The sequence below is a fragment of the Ranitomeya variabilis genome, chromosome 7, assembly GCF_051348905.1.
Source record: "Ranitomeya variabilis isolate aRanVar5 chromosome 7, aRanVar5.hap1, whole genome shotgun sequence".
NCBI classification, from domain to species: Eukaryota; Metazoa; Chordata; class Amphibia; order Anura; family Dendrobatidae; genus Ranitomeya; species Ranitomeya variabilis.
Genome location: NC_135238.1, coordinates 123,648,843 through 123,676,212, shown reverse-complemented (window position 1 = coordinate 123,676,212; position 27,370 = coordinate 123,648,843). Strand labels below are relative to the sequence as shown.

At 44.4% G+C, this 27,370-nt stretch overlaps 1 protein-coding gene across 3 annotated transcripts in view; it reads left to right on the top strand.

The window, feature by feature from the left end:
• The window catches only part of PIKFYVE (phosphoinositide kinase, FYVE-type zinc finger containing), a 450,712-nt gene that overhangs the window by 197,069 nt on the left and 226,273 nt on the right, over positions 1–27,370 (top strand). For all 3 annotated transcript variants that reach the window (XM_077275690.1, XM_077275691.1, XM_077275692.1), the window contains 4 exons: positions 15,614–15,792; positions 19,451–19,564; positions 21,333–21,441; positions 25,809–25,963. In XM_077275690.1, coding sequence (XP_077131805.1) covers positions 15,614–15,792; positions 19,451–19,564; positions 21,333–21,441; positions 25,809–25,963 — 557 coding nt within the window. The remainder of the gene's footprint in view (positions 1–15,613; positions 15,793–19,450; positions 19,565–21,332; positions 21,442–25,808; positions 25,964–27,370) is intronic.

Sequence of the window (27,370 nt, the reverse complement as noted above, 5' to 3'; positions counted from 1 at the left end):
CAAGTTGAAAGGGAACCTTTAACCCCTCCAGGCATTAGCAGCTAGAAGAGCCATCTTGTGCAGCAGTAATGCTGCACAAGGAAAAGGTGGCTCTTTTAATTATGCTCCTTGCACACGCTGAACGAAACACTTAGAAAATTCGGCCCCTCATACCGTGAAACCGTCCCGGAGGCGGGACTTTCCTTCTTAATGAGACGCAGCACAGCTGTCATTCATACCCCCTTGGCGCCGCCTCCTGAGCGTTGTTTGTTTGTGTACCGGAGTCTGAGCTGTTATGTTATCCCTTGGCCATGCGCAGTTAGCGCTGCCTGTCTCCTGACATCATTTGATGTCAGCCTGACTGCGCCTGTGCGGTCACGCTGCCCGAGATCAGGCTCCAGTGTCTGATTTATTCACACTGCGTGGCTGGGATTCATGGCCTTGCGCAGTGCATATCTTCGCCTTTCTAACTCATCTCCTTCCGCCTTCTTCAGACTGTGCGGCGACAGCTGATCCCTAATCACATGCCACGGCTGTGACGCCGCACAGTCTTGAGAAGGCGGAAGGAGATGAGTGAGAGGCGAAGATATGCACTGTGCATGCCCATGAATCCAAGCCCCTCAGTGTCTTCTGATTTATTCACACTGCGGGGTTGGGATTCATGGCCTTGCGCAGTGCATATCTTCGCCTCTCTAACTCATCTCCTTCCGCCTTCTTCAGACTGTGTGGCGTCAGCTGATCCCTAATCACATGCCACGGCCGTGACGCCGTACAGTCTGAAGAAGGCGGAAGGAGATGAGTGAGAGGCGAAGATATGCACTGTGCATGCCCATGAATCCCAGCCCCGCAGTGTGAATAAATAAGACACTGCGGGTCGTGATCTCGGGCAGGGCGGCCGCACAGGCGCAGCCAGCCTGACACCAAATGATGTCAGAAGACGGGCATCGCTAACTGCGCATGGCCAAGGGATAACATAACAGCGCAGGCTCTGGGACAAATTCAAACAACGCTGAGGCAGCGAATGGCGCCAAGGGGGTAGGAATGACGGCTGTGCTGCGTCTCATTAAGAAGGAAAGTCCCACCTCTGGTATGGTTTCACGGTATGAGGGGTCACATATTATAAGTGTTAACTTCAGCGTTTGCAAGGAGAATAACTAAAAGAGCCACCTTGTCCAAATGCAGCATTAGTGCTGCACAAGGTGGCTCTTCTAGTTACAAATGCCTGGGGGGGGGGGACAGGTTCCTTTTAATTTCTGTTGTTGTCAGCGTGGAGGTCGCAGGACACATTGCCGGATACACAGCTGGGGATCAGCTGACGTTACTGAAACCCAATAACACGGCAGCAAGTGTTGATTGTCCAAACGGCACTTCCGGGCAGCAACTGGCGGTCTTGGAGCCCAGGTACAGCAGGAGAAGCAGACTTGAGTGATTGCCGCACACACAGCAGGGGAACAGCTGGCGTTACTGAATTCCACTAACACAGGAGCTAGTGTTTTTCTCTATGCAGACAGCACTTCCGAGCATCAACTGGCTGTGTTGAAGCCCAGGGACAGCAGGAGGAGGAGAGTGTAGGCCGAGGCCTGCACTCAAGCCAGTTTAATATCTGTTGTAGTGTCAGCGTGGCGGTCGCAGGACACATTTCCGGATTCACAGCTGGGGATCAGCTGACGTTACTGAAACCCAATAACAGAGGAGCAACTGCTGACTGTGCAGACAGCACTTCCGGGCAGCAACTGGCGGTATTGGAGCCTAGGGATAGCAGGAGGAGCTGAGTGTAGGCCGAGGCCTGCACTCGAGGCAGTTTAATATCTGTTGTATTGTCAGCGTGGCGGTCGCAGGACACATTGCCGGATACACAGCTGGGGATCAGCTGACGTTACTGAAACCCAATAACAGAGGAGCAACTGTTGACTGTGCAGACAGCACTTCCGGGCATCAACTGGCGGTATTGGAGCCCAGGGACAGCAGGAGGAGCAGAGTGTAGGCCGAGGCCTGCACTTGAGGCAGTTTAATATCTGTTGTAGTGTCAGCGTGGCGGTCGCAGGACACATTTCCGGATACACAGCTGGGGATCAGCTGATGTTACTGAAACCCAATAACATGGCAGCAAGTGTTGACTGTGCAGACGGCACTTCCGAGCAGCAACTGGCGGTGTTGGAGCCCAGGGAATGCAGGAGGAGCAGTGTGTAGGCTGAGGCCTACTTGGAGCAAGTTGAAAGGGAGCCTTTAACCCCCCCCCCCCCTGTCGTTTGTAACTGAAAGAGCCAACTTGTGCAGCACTAATGCTTCAAAAAGAAAAGGTGGCTCTTTTATTTATGCTCCTTGCAAACGCAGAACTAAACACTTATAAAATGTGTCCCCTGATACCGTGAAACCGTCCCGGAGGTGGGATTTTCCTTTGTAATGAGACGCAACACAGCCGTCATTCCTACCCCCTTGGCGCCGTGAGCCGCCTCCTCAACGTTGTTTGAATCTGTCCCAGAGCCTGCGCTGTTATGTTAAACCTTGGCCGTGCGCAGATAGCGATGCCCGTCTTCTGGCATCATTTGGTGTCAGGCTGACTGCGCCTGTGCGGCCGCTCTGCCTGAGATCTCGCCTCGCAGTGTCTTATGATTTAATCGCACTGCGGGCCTGGGATTCATGGGCATGCGCAGTGCATATCTTCGCCTCTCATTCATCTCCTTCCAGCTTCTTCAGACTGTGCGTCGTCACGGCCGTGGCATTCGTTTATGGATCAGCTGACGGCACACAGTTTGAAGAAGGTGGAGGGAGATGAGTGAGAGCCTGAGGTGAAGATATCCACTGCGCATGCCCATGAATCCCAGCCCCGCAGTGTGAATAAATCAGAAGACACTGTGAGGCGGGATATCGGGCAGCGTGGCCGCATAGGCGCAGTCAGTCTGACAACAAATGATGTCAGAAGACGGGCATCGCTAATTGTGAATGTGCAAGGTTTAACATAACAGCGCCGGCTACGGGACAGATTCAATCAACGCTGAGGAGGCGGCGCACGGTGCCAGGGCGGTAGGAATGACGGCTGTGTTGCATCTCATTACAAAGAAAAGTCCCACCTCCGGGACGGTTTCACGGTATGAGAGGACACATTTTATAAGTGTTAAGTTCAGCGGGTGCAAGGAGCATAACTAAAAGAGCCACCTTTTCCTTGTGCAGCATTACTGCCGCACAAGGTGACTCTTTCAGTAACAAACGCCTGGGGGGAGGGGACAGGTTCTCTTTAATATCTGTTGTAGTGTCTGTGTGGCGGTCACATGACACATTGCCAGACACACAGCAGAGGAGCAGCTGACGTTACTGAAACACAAGAACACTGGGTCATGTGTTGACTGTGCAGACGGCACTTCTGAGCAGCAACTGGCGGTGTTGGAGTCCAGGGATTGCAGTTCAAGTGGTAGAAAAATGAACACAACAGGAGACCTGGATACTGTAGCCAACCAATTATTTAATCTGGAAGAGGACTGGCAAATTCCTGCGACATCCAGGCCTTGTTCATTTTCAGAAAAGTAAGCCGGTCAACATTATCAGGATAGTCGCATGCGAAGGTCTGTTAGTACACCACCTGCGGCACTAAAGACGCGTTCCGATGATACACTAGCAGCAGGGCAAGCCAGCACCTCCAGTGCATACTGGCTAAGCTCTGGCCATGTATCCAGCTTAGAGACCCAAAACTTAAAAGAGGAAGAGCCGTCTGGGAGTACACTAAGAGGGCAAGACATGTAGTCTGTCCCCATCTGACGGAAACGTTGCCTCCTGCTGACTGGAGCCATCTGTGATGGTGTAGACATTTGTGGCGGGCACACAAAACTGTGCCACATTTGGGCCATACTGGACTTGCCTTGTGCTGAGGCACTGCTTCTGCTCCCTCTTTGTGCAGAGCTTCCTCCACTGCCTCGACGCACTGAGCTGCTTTGTAAAGCACTAGCAGCACTGCTCTCAGTTGGACTGGAGAAGATGATGGAATTCACCAGTGTGTCTTAATACTCCCGCATTTTACGCTCCCGGTTCAACGGTGTTATAAGGCTTTGTAAGTTGTCCCGGTAGCGAGGATCTAGGAGGGTGTACACCCAATAATCAGCCGTGTTGAGAATGTGGGCGATGCGGCGGTTGTTTCTCAGGCACTGCAGCATGAAATCAACCATGTGCTTCAGACTGCCAACTGGCCAAGAAACGCTGTCCTCTGCTTGAGGCGTGATCTCTGCCCGCTCTGCATCACCCCACCCTCGCTCTACACACTGACTACTGGAGAATTGTGTAACTCCCTCCTCTGGACAGATGTCTTCCTCCTCCATTTACTCCTCCTCATCCTCCTCACAAAGTGTCCCCTGCCTAGGCCTTTGTGAGGAACCACGTTGCGCTGACTGTCCAGAAGCAGATGGAATTGGTGACTCCTCATCCTCCACCTCTTCCACAACATCATCCCTTAGCGCTTGCAGTGTTCTTTCAAGCAGGCAGATAAGGGGGACAGTCATGCTGACTAGTGCATCATCTGCACTCGCCATCCGCGTGGAATCATCGAAGGCATGCAAAACCTGGCAGACGTCCTTCATAGTGGCCCACTCAGTGGTTGTGAAGTCTGAACGGCGCAGAGTGCGACTTCTTTGCGCCTGATGCAGCTGGTACTCCATTACTGCTGGCTGCTGCTCACACAACCACTCCAACATATGTAACGTGGAATTCCACCTGGTGGGTAGGTCACATATGCGATGTTCCAGAAGGCGGAATCAGCGCTGGAGAGCTGCAATGCACGATCTTGCCATGCTGGAACGACGCAAGTGAGCACACTCTAGGCGGACCTTGTGCAGCAGTGCATCAAGATCCGGATAGTCCCTCAAAAAACTCTGAACAACCAAGTTGAGCACATGTGTCAGACATGGGATGTGAGTGAGTTTGCCTAGGGCCAGAGCTGCCACCAGATTTCGGCCATTGTCACACACTACCATGCCTGGCTGGAGATTCGCTGGCACAAACCACACGTCGCTTTCCTGCTTGATGGCATTCCAGAGCTCCTGCGCGGTGTGGCTTCGATTCCCCAAATAAATTAATTTCAATATGACCTGTTGACGTTTGGCCACAGCTGTGCTCATATCGGTCGTAACAGGTAAGCGTTCACAGGTCCATGTGGAGGTGGACTGTGACGGCTCCTGCAGCGCTGATTCTGAGGAACTGGAGTATGAGGAGGCGTCAATGTGTACAGACTGGATTCCTGCAATCCTTGGAGTTGGCAGAACATGTACAGCACCACTCTCACGATCTGTACCCGGCTCCACAACATTTACCCAATGGGCAGTGAGGGAAAGGTATCGTCCCTGTCCATGGTGACTGGTCCACGCATCGGTGGTGAGGTGGACCTTGCTACTGATGGCGTTTAGTAGTGCATGTTTAATGTTTCCCTCCACATGCTTTTGCAGGGCAGGGATGGCTTGCCTGCTGAAATAAAAGCGGCTGGGCACATTGTATTGTAGGACTGCCAATGCCATCAAGTTACGGAAGCTGTCAGTCTCCACCAGCCTGAATGACAGCATTTCAAGGGACAGTAGTTTTGCAATGCCAGCATTCAGAGCCTGTGCTCGGGGGTGGTTTGCCAAGAATGGCCACCTTTTCTCCCATGCCTGTGCTACCGATGGCTGTAGACTGGGCTGGGAGTGTGAGGATGACTGGGAACGTGGTGCTGTGGGTGGAATTACAGTGGGTCTCTGGACAACAGTGCCAGAGGTTCTTCCATGGCGATCCTGTGAGGAAGTCGAACCAGCTGTGTGAGCTGGAGGAAGAGGCAACAACACGAACTGAAGAGGTGGTAGGTGCCACTGTAGGTTGGCCTAGGTCTTCAGTGTGCTTTTGTAACTCCACCGCGTGCTTGGTCCCGCACATGTTTCCACATATTTGTGGTATTGAGGTTGCTGACACTTTTCCCTCTTTTGACTTTCTGATGACACACCTTGCATTTGACAAAGCAAATGTCAGCTGCAACTGTGTCAAAAAAGGACCAGGCACTGCAAGTCTTGGGAGCTCCCGTTTTGGCTTTTGGAAGAGGCATGCTCCTAACGGGTGCCGAAGTGGAGGCTACAGGCACCCCAGTCTTCCCCCTCCCTCTCCCTCTTTGGGCCGTTCGGGGAATCTTTCTCAGAGCTGCTCCCACCACCTTCCTGTACCTCACGCCATGATGGGTCAAGGACCTCATCATCTGCACTGCCCTCTTCCACCAACTGCTTCTCCTGGGTAGTCTCGGCAGCACAGTATGCCCCAGAAAGTGTCACCTGAGTCTCATAATCAGATGCGTGCTGAGGTGTGCTGACCGGAGGCACTGGCCCACCCGTCTCTTCAGAGTCAGAGAGAAAAAGCTTTTGGGCATCACTGCATACTGCCTCTTCTTCCATTTCTTCAATGCTGCTTGGCTGGCCCCCTCTTTCCAAGCCAAGAGATTCAGAGAACAGAAGTAGAGATGGCTCCTGTCCTGGGCTCTCAGACTGCCTGGGCAATTTGGCAGGTGGTGAAGAGACAGATGGGTGCTCTTCAGTGCCCTGTGCCTGAGAGGATGTGGCACTAATTGAAGTCGATGCGTTAGCTGCCATCCATCCGACAACGGCTTCTATTTGTTCGTCCCGCAGCAGCGGGGCATGGCGAGCTCCAACAAAGCTGCGCATGAAGGACTGTTCCCTGCTAAAACTGGGGGATGATGACGAGTCACCGGTGCCCGCAGCAGGTACAGAATCCCCACGTCCTCTCCCTGCTCCACCTCCACGCCCACGCCCACGTGCCTTACTCCCTGCCTTCTTCATCTTGGTAGACTGATAAAGATAGGCAGATAAGTACTAAGGGCTTAGTGTGCTTATTCCTGAACAGCTGCTAACAGGTATAAGTAACACTCATTTTATCAAGTGTGGACTAGACTTTAATATGAGCTAATGTGGCCTACACAACTCTAAAGAGGAGTGTTTGGTGAACTTTATAAACTTTTTGTTTTTTCCACAGAACAGACTACAGAGTGAGCTGCACTCACACAGAGACCGTGCAGACAGCCGTTAACGGCGCTGCAAGGCCAAAAAAGCTCCTCTTTGTGCAAAAACACTTTATAGGATTACAAAGAGGAGCTTTTTTTGGCCTTGCAGCGCCGTTAACGGCTGTCTGCACTGTCTCTATGTGAGTGCAGCTCACTCTGTAGTCTGTTCTGCCGCCACAGCCAGTTTTGGTCAGCTCAGGGTGCGTCACTGCCTCATACCGTTCCATTGTCCGTTTCTCAATTAGTGCAGCCTGCTGCACATTTTTTCAAATTTATCCTATTAGTGGCTTTCCATCCGTATCCTGCTAGATTGTGCAAAAACACTATATAGGATTACAATCTAGCAGGATACGGATGGAAAGCCACTAATAGGTTAAATTTGAAAAAATGTGCAGCAGGCTGCACTAATTGAGAAACGGACAATGGAACGGTATGAGGGAGTGACGCACCCCGAGCTGACTACAACTGGCTGTGGCGGCAGAACAGACTACAGAGTGAGCTGCACTCACACGGAGACCGTGCAAACAGCCGTAAACGGCGCTGCAAGGCCAAAAAAAACTCCTCTATGTAATCCTATATAGTGTTTTTCCACAATCTAGCAGGACACGGATGGAAAGCCACTAATAGGATAAATTTGAAAAAATGCAGAAGGCTGCCGTATTTGAAAAACGGACAATGGAATGGTATGAGGCAGTAACGCACCCTGAGCTGACTACAACCAGCAGTGGCTGCAGACCGGACTGCAGAGTGAGCTGCACTCACACAGATACCTTGAAGACAGCCGTGAACAGCGCTGCAAGGCAAAAAAAAGGTTCTCACACAGCGGTTGCTGTATTAGCCTGGGTAAAGCACAATGAAGCAAATCGCTATCTCTAAACTGGCCCTCAGTCAGAACACAGCGTCCTGTCCCTAACTGAATTCACAGAGTGAACCTAAAATGGCGGCGGCGACTTTTATATTGCATTATGACATCATTTCAGCAGCCAATCACAGCCATGCCAGTAATTAAATGCCTACCATGCAGAACAGGATGTGCTCACACTTCTAATTAGTCCTCATTGGCTGAATTCTGGCCTGTGAATTATGGGAACTTCAGATTCCGGTATCCGATATACTGAAAGTATCGGAACTCGGTATCGGAATTCCGATACCGCAAATATCGGCCGATACCCAATACTTGCGCTATCGGAATGCTCAACACTAGTCATAATTGGTTGCTTGTTGTTCGGTCTGTTTATTATTTTTATTGTCATGTGCCTTGATCATATTGTTGTATTTATCAATAAATGATTTACATTCATAATTTTTTCTTTACTTGTGTGTTGTTTTCTTTGTACACACATTCAGCACTCTTCTCATGGTTGTGCCCACTCATTTTTTTGCATTTTTAGTAACTACTCTCCGCATTCTGACCACATCCTTCTTCCTGTTAAGATTTGTTGCTTCTCTGAGGGCAACCCTAAATATTACACAAATTTTCACACAAGCAACTTATGAAGAGTTCACAATCCTCGTTGTCCCTAATCTTATAACTCTCCTGATTTAGGTACAAAAAGTCATTAGACTAAAAATGCCCTGGTTAAAGCAGCACCTCCTACACAACTGAACGCACTAACACAGATAGCGGCAATCCCTGGCACATACTGCTAATACAATTTTTTCAGCAATGCTTTAGTTTTTCTGAACGTTTGTGGAGAAAATCACATTTTGCACTAAGACCTGATTCACTATAAGTTATGTATTACTTTCTTTACTCGCCAACAAGCCTACTCCACCAGTATCATCCCTAGTCTCCAATTGTCAATCTCAGCTTTGTTGAAATAGCCGCTTACCTCAAAGAAAATATTGACAATAACCAACCTGAAATTATCTCCCAAATCCCTTCCTTATAGTGTGGATCCCTTCCTCCAAGGACCATTCAACAAGTTCACTTTCCATTTTTGAACCTGTAACAATAGAGAATAATTGCCAGGCTCTCCTCTTTTTCTCACCTGCACTAGTGACCCTATTTCCTCACACCTCCTCCAGTCCTTCTCCCCAACAGTCACTACTGACCTAACTATAATATTTAGCTTTTCTTTCTCCTGGTAACCTTTTTCCTTCAAGCATGCCATTGTAGCCTAATTACTTAAATTATATAGGTATATATCATCCCTTAATAAAAATTTCTGTGCTGATTAGAGACCTGTCTCTACTCTTCTTTCCATCTCTAAATGTCTGTAAAGCTTTGACTAATGCTTTGTGTGCTCTCATATGATTTGCCTTCCTTCTGTTAACTTTCATCTTGTCCCTTTGCAATCCGGTTTCTACTCTTCATAAGCTACAGAAACTGCACTTACTAAAGTCTCTAGTGATCTAATAAAAGCTAAATCTTATTGTCACTTCTCACTTCTGATTTCTCTGCAGCATTTGACACCATAGATTACCAACTCCTCCTCACTATGCTCCGCTCTATCCGTTTTAAAGGGGGTTCTCCAAGTAAAGTAATAAAATAAAACACATTTAAAAATTACATTTTTTTCTAATTGCCTTTATTTAGTTAAAAGGTGTGCTTTATGTAATGCACTTTGTCAGGATTTTTAATATGGCAACTGCCAAGAGACACAGTAAAACGACCTGTATGAAAATTAACAAATAATTTTATTTATATAGTGCCAACATATGTCAGCACTTTACAATTAGGCAGGGGCATGTACATATAATAAAAACAATGCAAAGTAGCACACAGGTCAACAGTTACAGGAGGAGTGAGGGCCCTGCTCACAAGCTTACAATCTATAGGGAAATAAGGGTGACACAAAAGGTAGAACTTACTGTGCTGTCCAGCTGTCATTATAATTAATAAGGGCTTTCATATAAAGCTGTATGATCTGCACATCTGTCTAAGTACAGTTACCATGTGCTAGTGGGTGCGTGAAGGATGTGGAGACAGATGAATAGGAGGGATCAGATTATGATTAACATTTAGAAGGAGGGAACAGGGGAGAGTTAGTGAACTGAGGTTATAGGACTGTCTAAAGAGATGTGATTTTTAAATCATGGTTAAAAACATGAGGGCTAGATATTAGTTGTATCTTTTGGGGTAGTGCATTCCAGAACACTGGCGCAGCACAAGAGAAGTCTTAGCGATGGAAGTGCGAGGTTTGCATCATGGAGGATGTTAATCTTAGATCAATTGCAGAACAGAGGGCATGTATAGACAGAAATGAGGGATGAGATATAGGGTGGTGCAGAACCATGGAGAGCTTTAGATAAGTTGATATTGTATTCTGTAGCTAATGAGCAGCCAGTGTAATGACTGGCACAAGGTGGAGGCATTGGTAAAGCGTCTGGACAGAATTATGACCCTGGCTGCTGCATTCATAACGCATTGCAGTGGAGAAAATTTTGTTAGAGGGAGACCGATAAGTATAAAGTTGCAGTAGTAAGAGAATCAATAAGAGCGACAGTGAGTGTTTTTGCAGCTTCAAAGGTGACAAAAGGTCAGATTCTGGAGATGGTTTTAACCCCTTTTCCACATAGTAATAATGCATCCACGTATCCGGGTACTTATTGACGCAAGACGAATTATTACGTCCATGCGATCGTGTCCGCGCACACACGCTGTGCATGTGCACGATCGCCGCGAGGTGTCAGCTGATTCTGACAGCTGACACCTGGCACTAAGTACCAGGAGCAGTCCCGCACCGCTCCCGGCACTTTAACCCCCTAAATGCTGCGATCAAATGCGTTTGCAGCATTCCAGTAGCAGGCAGATGGATGACAGCCCCGCTGCCCTTGGATTGGAGACCCTGCGGCGTGACGCGGGGTCCCGATAGTTGCCATAGTGACCTGATGCCGTCATAAGCTAGTAAAGTTGCTACATCATGTTCAGAGCATGATTATTAACTTTATCTGTCAGTGCAGAGGTGACAGCTTGCATAGCATAGGGATGCTGCTGCATCCCCTTGCTATACAAGCGATCAGCCTGAAACAATGTAGATTTTTTTTTTTAATAATTGTAAGATATATATAGACATAAATATATAAATAATAATACAAAAACAAGATATTGTACCTATAAATAAATATTTGTATGAAGAAAAAAAAATAAACAGAAACCGTACACATATTTATCGCTGAGTCCTGAACGACCGGACCTATAAAACTGTCCCACTAGTTAACCCCTTTAGTTGAACACCATAAAAAATAAATAAAACACTAGGCAAGAAAAACAATGCTTTATCATTATACCGCTGAACAAATTGTGGAATAAAACACAATATTATACCGCTGAACAAATTGTGGAATAAAACACAATATTATACCGCTGAACAAATTGTGGAATAAAACACGATAAAAAAGGTTATAAATAAACATGGCACTGCTGTTAATGTCATCGTGTCCCACAAAAAACAAGCCACCATACAGCTCCATCAGAAGAAAATAAGTTATAGCTCTCAAAATAGAGATGCAAAAATAATTATTTTTTTCTATAAAATAGTTTTCTTTGTGTAAAAGCGCCAAAACACAAAAAAGATATAAATGAGGTATCGCTGTAATAGCACTGATCCGAAGAATAAAGCTGCCTTGTCAATTTCACCACACGTGGAATAATATAATCCACCCCTCCCCTCAAAAAAAAATCCTGAATTGCTGGTTTTTGTTCATTCTGCCTCCCAAAAATCGGAATAGAAAGCAATCAAAAAATGTCATGTCTGAAAATGGTTCCAATAAAAACATCCACTCAAAAAACAAGACCTCACATGACTCTGTGGGCCAAAATATGGATAAATTACACTGGTCAACAGCATTTTTGGTGCCAAAGATATTTCATCGAATTTAGGGTATTTTTGGGGTGCTGATTCTGAATATGTCATCAGTTTTGCCAGATTGGCTCAAGTTTTTGAGATTTTTGGTATCTTATTTATAGCACTTGTTGGTAAATGCGACGCATCATCTCATTAATTTCTTTGGATTAGTACTTGAACTGAGCAGTTCTCAATAAAGTTTTGTGTTAATTAGTGTTCTAAAAGTTTGTTCATAGCTTGATTTTTGCACTAACTTTATGTTGTTGTCTGTTTTCCAGTGAAAAGCATGAACTCATCAAGAAGAAGTTGTCTTAACGATCCAGACTCATTCTGTTACATTTGTGGTGAATACACACTGCCAAAACATAGAAGAAACATAACAGACTTCGTAAAAAAAGTGTATTTTGCCTATTTTGGGGTTATGCTTGGGGACCAAGACAAGTTTTGGGCACCACACATAGTGTGCAAAGCATGTATCGAATTATTACGAAAATGGAGCAAAGGACAAAGAAAAAGCTTCAAATTTGGTGTTCCAATGGTGTGGAGAGAGCCAAAAAATCATCATGATGACTGTTATTTCTGTGCAGTGCAAGTGCAAGGATTCAATAAGCATAAGAAACGAAAATGGGAGTAACATGGAATCTGCAAGAAGGCCTGTCCCTCATTGTGAAGATGTGCCTGTACCTGTGTTTACCATAAATAACAGTCATCATGATGATTTTTTGGCTCTCTCCACACCATTGGAACACCAAATTTGAAGCTTTTTCTTTGTCCTTTGCTCCATTTTCGTAATAATTCGATACATGCTTTGCACACTATGTGTGGTGCCCAAAACTTGTCTTGGTCCCCAAGCATAACCCCAAAATAGGCAAAATACACTTTTTTTACGAAGTCTGTTATGTTTCTTCTATGTTTTGGCAGTGTGTATTCACCACAAATGTAACAGAATGAGTCTGGATCGTTAAGACAACTTCTTCTTGATGAGTTCATGCTTTTCACTGGAAAACAGACAACAACATAAAGTTAGTGCAAAAATCAAGCTATGAACAAACTTTTAGAACACTAATTAACACAAAACTATATTGAGAACTGCTCAGTTCAAGTACTAATCCAAAGAAATTAATGAGATGATGCGTCGCATTTACCAACAAGTGCTATAAATAAGATACCAAAAATGTCAAAAACTTGAGCCAATCTGGCAAAACTGATAGCATATTCAGAATCAGCACCCCAAAAATACCCCAAATTCATTAAAATATTTTGGACACCAGAAAAAATTTTTTTTTTTGTTGACCTGTGTTATAGCTTTCAATATATGAGGATGCTAGTTTTTGCAATAAAAAGCGTATTTTAGTGTGTGAGAGCAGCCAAACATAAAAACCTGATATAAATCTGGTATCGCTGTAATCGCACCAACCCGAAGAATAAAGTCGTCTAATCATTTATACCGCACAAGGAACGGCATAAACATAAATAAAACCAATTCTTCACCTGCTGTTGATTTTTTTTCATTCTGCCTCCCAAAAATTGCAGTAAGGCTCGGCTCACATTTATCCTATGCTCTGCACTGAGCGCTTGCATTTGGGTTTTCGTATAAATCTCTGAAATACGTGTTTCAGACTGAACCCTTGACAGAAGATTCCCTATACTGAGGCAGATGGAGGCACCGTCTGACCAGTGGTAACAGGGGTCACTTTCCCATCCTTGTGAAAAAGCCACGGGTTATTTTAGTTTGTATTTTTGGGCCATTTTAAGAATTTAAAAAGTCTAAAAAGTCTGCCAGTGTACTGTGTTATTAAGCATGCTGCGGACTACTGCGTGTTATCTAATAGCCGTCTGTATTTGCATTAAAGAGCTTGAAAGGGATTCAGTACTGTTCTTGGAGACCTCAGAGTGTTATAAATGTTTTTCTGGGCAATTAGAAATTATTGATTATTATTGAGATTGAGATTTGCTGTAACTTTAAAAAAAAAATTGTAATCTGTTGAATTTGAATGTCAAAAGATTCAATTCTCTCTAGTGCTGTACATGTATGAAATTACGGTATTTACTGATGTAAGCCCTTGACAAAGTGCTCTTTATTGTTTTTTTATTAAACCACCATAGCACTGTGAGATATTAGAAGTAAAGTCTTGGATAGAAATCAGCTACAGTGATTAATATTATACTATTCTTGATAAGATGTTCATAAAAAAGTTGGTTCTAAGAGTTCTCTGTAACATATATATTTTTATAGCACAATTAATTTTCACATCACTTTATAAACGTCTTCAGTAATGTCACTATTGGGATCACAAACCAAATTCCCTTTCTGTATGTCTTTGGAGTATGGGAAGAAACCCACAAAAACACAGGGAGAACATAGAAACTCCTTGGAGATGTTGTCCTTGATAAGATTTGATCCCTGGGCACCAGGACTGCAAGGCTACAATGCTAACCACTGAGCCACTATGCTGTCCAAGTTTAGACTGTCAGCCACATCTGCTGATATTAGTGGGTTTAGCTGAAAGTCTAATCTGTATATGAGCCCCAGACTGTTTACTGTCATAAGGTGGGGATATTGATCCAACATGTCCCATTTTGGTCTGCTGGTTTGGCTGAGCATGTTCTTCTTTGTATGGGAGAGGTAAGATGTTTCCCCGGCCAACAGCTGTCTTATCACATTCAATTAGTTGGAGGAGACATTACTTCAGTTTTCCATAAGTGAAGGCCTGAGACTCACCTGTATATAATACATCCTGACTCATAGATCTCTTCTACTTTTTAGTTGAGAGAAGCTCTGGAGAGGGACAAGAGTGCACAGAAAATAGGGCAATACCGTCTGGTAAACGACAAGTGAAAGCGATGGTCGCAATCACCCACAAGTGTTATGTGCAGGCACAACATGTAATTAAAGCGTGGAATGCCACTGCTGCTGCCCTGTGTCTGGAGGAACAGGTTCTTCTAGATCAGTGTTTCTCAACTCCAGTCCTCAAGAACCACCAACAGGGCACGTTTTCAGGACTTCCTTAGTATTGCACAGATCACAATTTCATCACCTGTTCAAGCATTAATTCCATCACCTATGCAATACTAAGGAAATCCTGAAAACATGACCTGTTGGTGGGTCTTGAGGACTGGAGTGGAGAAACACTGTTCTAGATGTATACAGGAGAAATAGAAAAGTTCATACTTGGTTGTTTTTTTTTTTTTTATAAATCTGTTTATTAAATTTTTAAAATTAACAATACAGCTGATTAGCCTAAACACAAAGCAGATACAAAAACCCCAAAACCCTAGCCCTCCCCCATCCAACCCCAAGTCTTCTTCTCTGCGTGCACTCAACATTTGAATTATGTTATGGAATTGGTGTGTGACCACTTATCCCATACTTAGTTTTTATACTTAGAGAAAGGTGCTGGTCCAGCTTAGCTACGCTTTGATGTTAATAAAAGCCAATTTGGAATCCTAAGGCTCGTGATTTCCACAGTGCAGCCTGCCTAATCATGACAGTTTACGTTTTTGTCATTTTTTAGGTTAGCTCTTTTTTGATATTTTCTTATGTGATAGATGTAGAGCTTTGGGAGCACATATATCTTCTCTCACGTGTAATAATCCTCCTTGAGTGAGTCTAGGGACAGGTCTTAAACCTTATCAATAAAGAAAGTAATATTTTGATACTGTTTACTTGGGACATTCAAAATTGTGAAAAAAAAATCTTGGTTATGAAATGAAAAAAAAAAAAAATTCTAGGTACACTTAGTCCTTGATTATCTCTCCACAACTTCTATTTCTTATACATAGGGTGATTTAGAGTTACAGCTTGACATGCAACTCTTCTTTCCTGTAGGTAACCCCTGTCGTACCACTCTCCAATGAATCGTGGTCGATGTCATTTGCTAAATATTTGCAGCTGCGGTTTTATGGTAACCAGTATACTCGAAGAGCAAATGCTGAACCCTGTGGTCATAGCATCCACCACAACTACCACCAATACTTTTCATACAACCAGATGGTGGCATCATTCAGGTAGTAATACTACTGTTCTCACATTTAGGGCTTGCTCATACGAGCAAATAAATCGGACGAGTACAACTTCAGAAAACCTCTTATTGCACTCTGACCAATGTTGGCTATCAAATAATGGGGGAGCCCTAAAAAATTGTGGGGGTCCCCCCTCTAGTTTTGATGACCAGCAAAGGCAAAGCAGACAGCTGTGAGCGGATATTAATAGGCTCGGAAGGTCCATGGTTATCTGGCCTTTCCCAGCCTAAAAATACCAGCCCACATCCACTTCACAATTGGTGCATCCATTAGATGCGATAATTCTGGCGCTTTGCCTCGGCTCTTCCCAATTACCCTGGTGCAGTGGCAATCGGGATAATGCTTTATGGGGTTATTGTCAGCTTTGTAATGTTCGCTGGCATCAAACCCAGAGGTTAGTAATAAAGAGGTGTCAGACACCCCCATTACTAACCCAGTAGTCAAAAGTAAAAGTGCACACACAAAAATTTTTAATTTTTAAAAACACTCCCCAACACCTCGTTCACCAATTTATTAAAAAAAAACATGAAAATCCGACATAGTCCACTGAATCCGAATTAGTTAAAAAATGGGATAATGAAAGACATAAAAAGAGAGCGGTAAAGAAATAAAACAAGAAAAACTCCCTCATTCATTAACTTATTAATTTTTAAAAAATCCTCACAGCTCCGACGTAACCCATGGTGTTCCCACGATGTCCAGCGATTCAGTACTGCAACCTATAGAGCTTCATAGGTCACTTGCGGTCATGTCTCATGTCTGATGATGCGAGTAACTCAGTAGTGTCATCTCCCGTGAGACATGACCGTGAGTACCCTATGACGGTTTCAGTACTGAATCATTGGAGTCGTGGGAACACCATAGGTGAAGTTGGAGCTGCCGGGATGTTTTTTCATTAGTTGGTGAATGAGGGAATTTTTCTTGCTTTTATGTTTTTATATGTCTTTCAGGCTCCCATTTTTGGACTATTTGGATTTGGGGGACTATTTCGGATCTTCGTTTTTTGTTTTTTTTTTCGTTTTTTTTTTATAATTGGTGAACGAGGCTTTTAATTTTTTTTTTTTTTCTTTTAACTTACTGGGTTAAATGGGGGAGTCTGATAGATACCTTCCCATTACTAAACCCTGGGCTTTATGCCAGCTGACATCGACCCCATAAACCATAACCCCAATTGCCACTGCACCAGGGCAGTTGAAAGGAGCCTGGTCAAAGTGCCAGAATCGTCGTATCAGTAATGCACCATTACTTGGGCAGCTGCAGGCTGGTATTTTTAGCCTGGGTAGGGCCCAATAACCATGGATCTTCCCAGCCTGATAATATAAGCCCACATTTGTCTTCTTTATCTTGGCTATTTACCTCATATAGGGGGGACCTCACTTCATTTTTTTCATTTATTTAATATGCTAAATAAGGGAAACCATCCTTTAGTGCCACATAAAAGTCCCTAAACGGTGAAAGTTTGTTTTATGTAGGGGGCTTATGAAATTCTAGGTCTACAGGATATACACTGCTCAAAAAAATAAAGAGAACACTAAAATCCCACGTTCTAGATATCACTGAATTAAATATTCCAGTTGTAAATCTTTATTCATTACATAGTGGAATGTCTTGACAACAATAAAACCTAAAAATTATCAGCGTAAATCACAATATCCCACGGAGGTCTGGAGTTGGAATGATGCTCAAAATCAAAGTGGAAAATGAAGTTACAGGCTGATCCAACATCAGTGGAAATGCCTCAAGGCAAGGAAATGATGCTCAGTAGTGTGTGTGCCTGTATGACCTCCCTACAATGCCTGGGCATGCTCCTGATGAGGCGGCGGATGGTCTCCTGAGGGATCTCCTCCCAGACCTAGACTAAAGCATCCGCCAACTCCTGGACAGTCTGTGGTGCAACGTGACGTTAGTGGAATGGTGCGAGACATGATGTCCCAGATGTGTTCAATCGGATTCAGGTCTGGGGAATGGGCGGCCAGTCCATAGCTTCAATGCCTTCATCTTGCAGGAATTGCTGACACACTCCAGCCACATGAGGTCTGGCATTGTCCTGCATTAGGAGGAACCCAGGGCCAACCGCACCAACATATGGTCTCACAAGGGGTCTTAGGATCTCATCTCCGTATCTATTGGCAGTCAGGCTACCTCTGGCGAGCACATGGAGAGCTGTGCGGCCCTCCAAAGAAATGCCACCCCACACCATTACTGACCCACTGCCAAACTGGTCATGCTGAAGGATGTTGCAGGCAGATCGCTCTCCACGGCGTCCCCAGACTCTGTCACATGTGCTCAATGTGAACCTGCTTTTATCTGTGAAGAGCACAGGGTGCCAGTGGTGAATTTGCCAATCCTGGTGTTCTGTGGCAGATGTCAAGCGTGTTGGGCTGTGAGCACAACCCCCATCTGTGGACGTTGGGCACTCAGACCATCTTCATGGAGTCGGTTTCTAACCGTTTGTGCCGACACATGCATATTTGTTGCCTGCTGGAGGTCATTTTGCAGGGCTCTGGCAGTGCTCCTCATATTCCTCCTTGCACAAAGGCTGAGGTAGCAGTCCTGCTGTGGGGTTGTTGCCCTCCTATGGCCCCATCCATGTCTCCTGGTGTACTGGTCTGTCTCCTGGTAGTGCTTCCAGCCTCTGGACACAACGCTGACACAACAAACCACCTTGCCACAGCTCGCATTGATGTGCCATCCTGGATGAGCTGCACTATCTGAGCAACTTGTGTGGTTTGTAGAGTCCATCTCATGCTACCACGAGTGAGAAAGCAGAACAAACATTCAAAAGGGACCAAAACATCGGCCAGAAAGCATTGGCACTGAGATGTGGTCTGTGGACCCCACCTGCAGAACCGCACCTTTGAGTGTGTCTTCATAATTGCCAATAATTTCCATCTGTTGTCTATTCCATTTGCACAACAGCATGTGAAATTGATTGTCAAACAGTGTTGCTTCCTAAGTGGACAGTTTGATTTCACAGAAGTTTTGATTTACTTGGAGTTATATTCTGTTTGTGTTCCCTTTACTTTTTTGAGCAGTGTGTGTATGTGTGTATATATATATATATATATATATGTATATATATGTATATATATATATATATATATATATATGTATATATATGTATATGTATATACCGGTATCTATACATTGCTTTATTAGTTTGAAACTAGCTTTAAATGAAAAAGGCAATTACAGTATGTAAAAGATTGTTAAAACCGCATTGCATAAAGGTTGCAGACGCATGTCTTACAGATGCTAGTTGAGAAAAATCACAACATGCGTCCTACTTTTCTGGATTAACAGATTTTTTTATACTGAAGTGTGACTCCAGCCATATAATGTCCAGAATCAAAACCTAGATTTAAGTGTCCTTTGTAGGACCAGGTACTGAGATTGAGGAATTTACCGAAACTGATTTTTGGGATAGTTTGTTTTTCCTGGAACTTTTTCATGTCTAATTTTGGTTAGAGGGGAATGCAAAGTAATTGGACTGCTTGGTGGAAAATATTTACCCTAATTATATTATATATTTGTTTCCTGCTGCTAAATATAGGGCAATATGGCTGTTCTATAACAAGCTTATATGTTTATTGTGTCACTTTTTATCCAGTTGTGAATACTTACTACCTTAATTTCTATTTAGTTATTCCTCCATTAGACTACTTGAAGTGTGTGTCCCAATGCCGAAAATCTACATTAAGCAGCACACTCCGGCCAAAGTGTCAATCCTACAAGATTTAAAAGATTTTTCTCAGAAGTAAGTTTTTGTTGCTTCTTTGTCTGTATGGGTTTTATAAATATGGATTTGGTATACTCATTTGAGGCAATTATTTGTAAAGCCCTGAAATAAGCCAATGAGTATAGCCAAAATTGGGGAATCTGTCTACAAACCATGCTTCACGTTCTTGAATTTTACAGGGATTTCCTGCATTGGCCCAGTATCTCTGCGTCATTCAATTTGTACAATCAATTGGTTCCTAATTCAAACAGTGAAACAGATGAAACACTAAGTGCAATTGAAAAAAGCCACTTTATTTAATTAGTCCATAATTCAATTGTGTAGAGGAGTCGAACCATCCTACCATAGAAGCCTGTCTCCGCAGCACACAGATTATATCCAGAAATACAGACGTGAGCGATGGTTTAATTACATTTGCTCAATAGAACAAATTATTTCTCAGTACTGAAAACTGCCTATGGGAATATAAAATCTACTGGGAGAATTATGAGGGCCCTCTATGATGACATGGACTGACTGCTCTACTGAAAATCAGCCGAGCAGTATGGTTCTAGAATGACAGTCACCAGAACAACTGACCATTTTCGGACTTGCTTGTTAACTTTGTGTGAAATTTAATGACAGTACATGGAATATAATGTTTACCTTGCAGCAATCGGGTGAGTAACTAATGGCCCTGCAAATTTTAATGAATTATTATAGTGTTTTCTGATGTATAAAAAGAAAGATGTAACCTCTGTCTAGCGACACACGTCTCTTACATCGTCCTTCTACAGTAAGTATTACCTTTAATGATGGCATATGGGTAGGAGCTTGGAATCCGGGTTCTGCGCTGGATTATAGAGAGGTTCAAACAGCGGTTTCCTTTGTTGTCCATATTCCAGAATAGAGCATATGTACAGGGGTTTTAGAGAGGAGACAACTACTTTATCTAAGCAGTTTTTACATACCATCATGCTCCACTAACCCAGGACCATCTATGAAACATTGCTTTAAGAGGCAATCTGTCGCCAAGTTTTTGCTCCCCCATCTGAGGGTTGTATGATGTAGAGCCAATCATTCCAGTGATGTGTCACTTACTTTGCTGCTTTCTGCAGTTTTAATAAAATCAGTTTTTTGCACCAGATCTAGCAGTTCTTTGAATACTGAGCTCTGTATATCCCCACCCACTCCTCTGGCAACTTTCTGCCTATGCACATTGTACACAGTAAGCTGCCAATAAGTGGTGGGGGCGGGGTTATACTGAGCTCATGAATATGGAGGATTACATGGCAGCAGGTTTATCAGTCCTCTAATAAAAGTGAGAAATCACTGTAATGGCTGTCTCTACACTACGCTGTTCTCAGTTTAGGTAGCAATAACCTTTTGATTCCCTTCTTTTGTAGAGAATGTGGGAGTGCTCCGCCGGGCCAAGGGCTCCTGTGTGCGGGAGAGTCGGAGACGTGGCTGTCCACTGAATGATGGTCTCCCAGTTGCTGGCTTTATTATTTTTTTATTATTTGAATTAAAGGAACGACATTACACTCTGACCAGTTTTTCATTGATTACTAATATTCCTATTAATGCTCTGACCAAAAGTAGGATAAATAACTGTAATAAAATAATGTCCCTTGTTACACCCCCAAAAATGTTAAGGGATACAAATAAATGATAACTTATTAGAAGACTGAGAACTAAAAGGTAAAATTTTGCTCTGAACAACAGGTTCCTAAAACGCTCCAAATGAATGAAAGGGGTAATTGCCCACCACTAAAGCGTTGTCACGCCGTGCTTCTTCTCTCTCCAGGGTGACTCAGGTGTATTCTGCAGTGGACGACCGCCTCACCTCCCTGAAGACGGACACCTTTAATAAAACAAGGGAGGAGAAGATGGAAGATCTGTTTGCAAAGAAAGAGGTAAAAAGCCAGAAAATTGATTTTCGATGAGATGACAAGTGTTTTCTCATATTTGCTGCAATTTGTCTAAGGAATCCTATTGTAGCAGCTCAGAGCATCCTTTCATCATACTGAGAGGCCATTGTCACGGTGTACGGAGGTGATTACACAGGACGGTTCATGGCTATCGTTACTGCTCGTGCAGATCAGGACTGCTGCGCCACTTACATCCACTTCTCCATTATAGATTTATAAGCTGGTAGGAGATACCACTGCTTTCCTTGTGCATTGCAGAGCCTGCAGCATTTCCCGGATTGCTGGTGTAGATAATATGCATAATGCATGTGCATAGTATACATAATGTATAGGATTAGTATGCAGATTACAGGAAAAGAACATGTCATCATTAATTTAGCATGATCTTATTCAAATGTACATTTGAATACAATTCTAGGTATTTAGATGTTCGATATTCTTAACTTGTCTTGGTAAAAATTTGAAAACAAAATCATGAGACACAAAAAAAAGTCCTTCATATTTATCCCATTGTTTTATTTATCCAACAATAAGCACCAGTAGAGTACTTTTCTTCAATACTTTATATAGAAATCTTCCAAAATTGCAGAAGAAATTCATGATGCAAAAAGCTCAACTACCAGTCTTCCCAAAGAGACAGTTATCTGCTCCGTTTTCAAGTTCTGCAGAGGCCCTGCCCTGGAGACCCTGCCCTCCACAGGGTGACGTTCCAGCGACCTCCCCTATCTGAAGCACATTTTTAATCAGGATTTTATGAGATCCACATAAATCTGTGGTCTAGCAACTGATTTCTTCTATTATGGTGGCCACCACCTTGATCTTATATAGCAGCCTGTCACATCCTCAGCAGTTATGAGTGTATGAATGGAACAATTAAGGGGAACCTGTCAGATCCCTTAATTGTTGATAACCGCCATTATAGTTATACTAGATGGAGGCCCGATGCTATCGCGTCGGGAGGGCGGTAACGTCACAATGGGCGCGGACTTTGCAGCGTTGAATCAACCCCCCCCCAGGCAAAAGCAAAAGAACTGTTGATACTGCGAATATTGTCCATGAAATGTTTGCTGAATTCACTTTCTCCTGTCATCAACTTTTTGAATTCTTCTGGATACTGGAGTATGGGTAGATGGACTTTCCCCTTCTGACAGCACTGAGCAAACTTTCCATCGGACGGCGTCTCAGCTCCAAAATTCAAAGATTGACAACTTTAACATAAATGGTTCTTGGGACCGCAGCTGTGTTCAAGAATTGTGTTTACATCATGGGTTACATTTTTTGCTTGTAGTTGAAGTTCATGTCTTTCTTTCTGTATGCCTTCTTAGTTAACCTCATACACTTTGAAATTGTAGACTCGGTGGTGTGGTGTACTGGTTCCAATGGGTCATCTTCTGAGCATGGTATTGCTGTTAAGACTGCAGATTTCTGTTTGCACTGTTGTTGGCTAATGGCATCCTGTGATAATCTAATTATTTATGCATCAGGGGATTCATGTGCTTGACGCCTACACTGATATGCATTGTTTTTTTCCCTGTGATGCTGTTGCTCTTCAAGAGTCTCATTTGCCCATTGTTGTCTTTGACGTTGTGCCTTTGCTGCTATCCTTTCATTGTCATTAACGTGCTATTTAGGAGGAGTCATGTTGGCGTTCATATTTGCTTTTTAAAGGGGTTTTCCCACGAACAAAAGTTAATTTTAAAAATTGTCTGTCTGATTGTATACCGAACATACCACAGCTCCTGGGCAGGGGAGGAAGCAAAAGACAGTATTGACAGTACAGCAGGAGATCGTAGAGGATACATTTTGTGAGGTAAAATATTGTTTAAAAACAGTCAGTGAAATATTTTACCTCATAAAATGAATCCACTGTGATCCCCTGCTGTAATGTCAGTATTGTTTTTTGCTTCCTCCCCTGCCCAGGAGATATGGTATGCTCCGTACATGGTCAGACACAGTCAATTTTTAAAATGAACTTTAATTCGTTGGAAAACCCCTTTAATGTGACCGGCTTCCTCTGCCTGTAGACACGTTGCGCATCTGCCGCCGGGATCAGCCGAATGATTCACTGCACCTGCGCGTAATTCACGCAGGCGCAGTAAGTCAGACTGCCACCATCTTTGTGCAGACAGATAGCGGCGGTCACATTAAAACTGCGCATGTACTCTTCTGTTCAAAGATGGCGTCAGTTAGTGAATCATTCGGCTGATCCCGGCGGCGGCGTGTTCGTGACGGTGTTCAGCTGGTGGTAATGCGCAAGAGGCTGTGTTAGCGCTGAGTGAGCATTGAGTGAGGTTCGTACGGCATATAGAGTGTGTGCGGTGCGATGGTGTTCCACTGGTGGTACCGCGCAATAGGTTGGTACCAGCAGCAGTTTCCATATTGAGACACCCATCACTTGGGTGTCCCAATATGGCGGTCTGTGAACTTCCTCCTCTTGGAATTCTGGGATACAGTGACATCTGGACAGAACAGGAAATGAAAACATTACAAGGCAATTATATAAATAGACTAGATGGAGGCCCGATGCTATCGCATCGGGAGGGCGGTAATGTCCCGATAGGGGCAGGCTTTGCAGCGTTGAGAATCTCTCACCCCCCCCACCCGTGTGCTCACCAACCTATCGGCGGTCGGGATCCCAACGGAGGCCTGGATCACAGTGGTGGAGGGGGAGTACCAGCAGCGGGGGTCCGCTGGTGGTAAATTATATAAATAGATATACACACCGCTATCCCCTGTATTATATATACATAGTATATGGTATTTCCTCCTCTCCACAGAGGACACGCCCTGTTACAGCCGGGGATTCCCACAGCCCTGCCTCCATCTGGAGCCCTGTCTCTGCCGCTCTCTGCTCCTTGCATCTCTGCACTCAGGATCTCCGAGATCAGCAGCGTGAAGAGCAGCATCTCCGGGATCCATCTGCCGTGCCTGCTCTCATCCATGTGATCGGTGATCCGCACTCTGTCCCGCCAACATGGCCACCGCCGCTAGGATTGTTGGAAGTTGTCGTTTTTTGCTCGGAATTTATTGTGGGCAGCGAGGAGCGCAGTGTGAGCGGTGTGATGTGTGAGGTTTGAGCGCAGTGTGAGGTGTGTGCACGGTGTGAGGTGTGTATGGTGTCCCAGCAGCGGTGACACCATCCGGCGATAACCCGTTGGTGGTACTGCGCAAGGGCCTGGTACCACCAGCGGGTGCCATATTGGAATACCCATCACTTGGGTATTCCATTATGGCGGTCTGCGTACTTCTGGTGCAGCGCGGTGGATTGTGGGATTCGAGGACGTCCAGACGGAAGTGGATGACAGACAATTTAAGGTAATTATATAAATAGATATATATATGCAGCATTATAATAAAGCTTTAATTACAATCTATCTTTACTGTGTTTTATACAAGTTTTTATTTTGCAGCTTGTCATATGTAAATGAGGCAGGACTAGTCCTGTGGGCCCCACTTTCCCTAGACTTGTCCTGGCTTGGATACTCTAATTACGCGTCCCGGGTGTGATGGCCATCTCCCATATATTGTACTCATGGAAGGACCCCTGGAGATCTCACTCGTGCACATGAGGTGCTGGCGGTCTTACCATGTAGTGAGTTGTATGAAGGATGTCAGTTGTGCCCCACTACATGGTAGGACCGCCATCGCCTTGTGCATATGTTTGATATTTCCAGCAGTTCAGTGATGAAGAGTGTAGGAAGATGTAGAGGATCCAAGCCATGACTAGTCTGGGGAAAGTGATGTCCTGCTGGACTAGTCCTGCCTCATTTATATATGACAAGATGCAGGAAAAAAGGGACATAAAATACAAGTGGTAATTAGAACTTCAAAAGCTTTATTTTAATGCTGCTGTCCGCATATGTGTAACTATATTGCCGATTTCCTTTGGTTAGGGGATCTGACAGGGACCCTTTACATGATAACTGTATGCTCACTAGGCGTCTTTCTTCTGAGACACCCCCAGTCCTTGGAAGATGGGGCTCAATTAACAAAGGGGGTTCGCCTGGGGTCCCAGCTTAGGCCCCCGCCGTCAGTCAGTCTGTGGTTAGGCGAGATGTTTATGGGACAACCCCTTTAACAAGAATTCCTCTGAAAACATTTCTGTTTCTTACAAGGCATGCATCAGTCCTCCAGTGTTTACTAGGTGCAGTTACCACCCTGTGAGCCTTTTGTGCGAGGGTCCGTCTCGTTGCTGGTTCTCATATAAAGCTATCTAACTGAACTACTTCATTTATGCCCGACCATTTTTTAAAGTTTTGATCCTTTAGTATTTTTTATACACCAGGTTTGGTTGAATTCCTGTAGAATCTCGGTGATTGTTGAGATTGAGCTTATTATTTTTTCTTCCGCAGATGGAGGAGGGCGAGTTTCGGGCTTGGGTTGAGAAGCTCCAGGCCAGGATGCTCTGCTGCAATATGGAGGCTCCACAACAGCTGCAATCTGTCTTCGAGTCAATTATAGTGAAGAAGCAATCCTTATGTGAGATGCTGCATGCCTGGAACAACAGGTTAATGCCCTCACCGTACTGGGACACCTAGATCTTCCCCAATTATGTGTTCTGTGCTGACGGTAGCCCTGCAGATAGGGGTTAAATCTCTTTATATGCGATCAATACGTGTGTGATCTGTATACATCTCTCATGGCTGAAGCAGGAATCCTCGCGCCTTCCGCAGGGCAGAGGTCCACTCGTGGAGTAGAAAGGCACGGAGAGATGTCAGGCATCGTCTCCAGACCATTAAGAGAAAGCTCTTTACACCGAGCCTGCCATGTCTATAAATGGGATTCTATTCTCCCTTCACGGCTACTTTGTCAAATTCTCCATTTCTGTAGTATTACCACTTATGGCTTTTGTTAAAAGCATCAGATATAAGTGCTTCTGCCCCAGCCGAAATCCACTTATTTAATAGCTGCTCTTACTCTAAATATATAGCTAGATATATAATTTACACATTCACAATGGTACATAAATATATATATAACCTGTGTATTGATACACATTCCTATGGGTTCAGAAAACCTCCGCTGATCAGCTGTTGTTGCTGAGGAAAACTACAGTCATTGTAAGAAAAGAAATAAAGGAAAAATGGAATTATCTGCTCACTAATCCGATGAATGGCTAACCCTGTAACACACAGACATGCTGTGTTCTCCTAAGCCAGGTCCCCCTGCCGTGACTTCTGATCTTTATGCCATTATGACCATTTGGAAAGGGATTGTCTTTTTAATGCAGTACATTTAAAGGGAACCTGTCACCAGTTTTGTCATATAAAAACTAAAAATATGACCTTAATCGATGTCTATGCTGCAGTTCATCAATGCTTATGTAATCCCCTGATTCTCACTGTATACCCCCCAAAAACATTTTTACGTTCTTCTCACCTGTTCTATGAAAATCGGGTCGGTCCGGTCCAATGGGCATCGTTTCGGGCCTCTCCATCCCTCCCCCGGGTTGCTGCCCGCCTTCGTCCTTTAATTGATGTTGATGACCCCTCACGTCCTCCACATTGCCAGGCAAAATCTTATGCCTGTGCAGAGAATTGGCGGGTCGCATCTGTGCACTATGCATTGCTGTACTGCAGGCACATGGACACTTGTGTTTTCGGCTCTCCCCGCAGTAGGGAAAGGCATAGTATGCAGACGCGAGCCACGATGTCTGTGCGCAGACATGCGGATGACGTGAGGCGTCGCAGCAATGAAGCAGCAATGTGGATGATGTGAGCCGTCATCCACATGAGTTAAAGGAGGACAGAGCAGCAGCCCGAGGGAGGGATAGAGAGGCCAGAAAGACCACTCATCGGCCCGGACTGACCTGATTTCCATGCAGCGTGGGAGAACTTAACAAAGTTTTTCAGAGTATACAGGGGGAGTCACTGGCTTATATAACCATTTATGGAATGTAGCACAGACGCTGAAT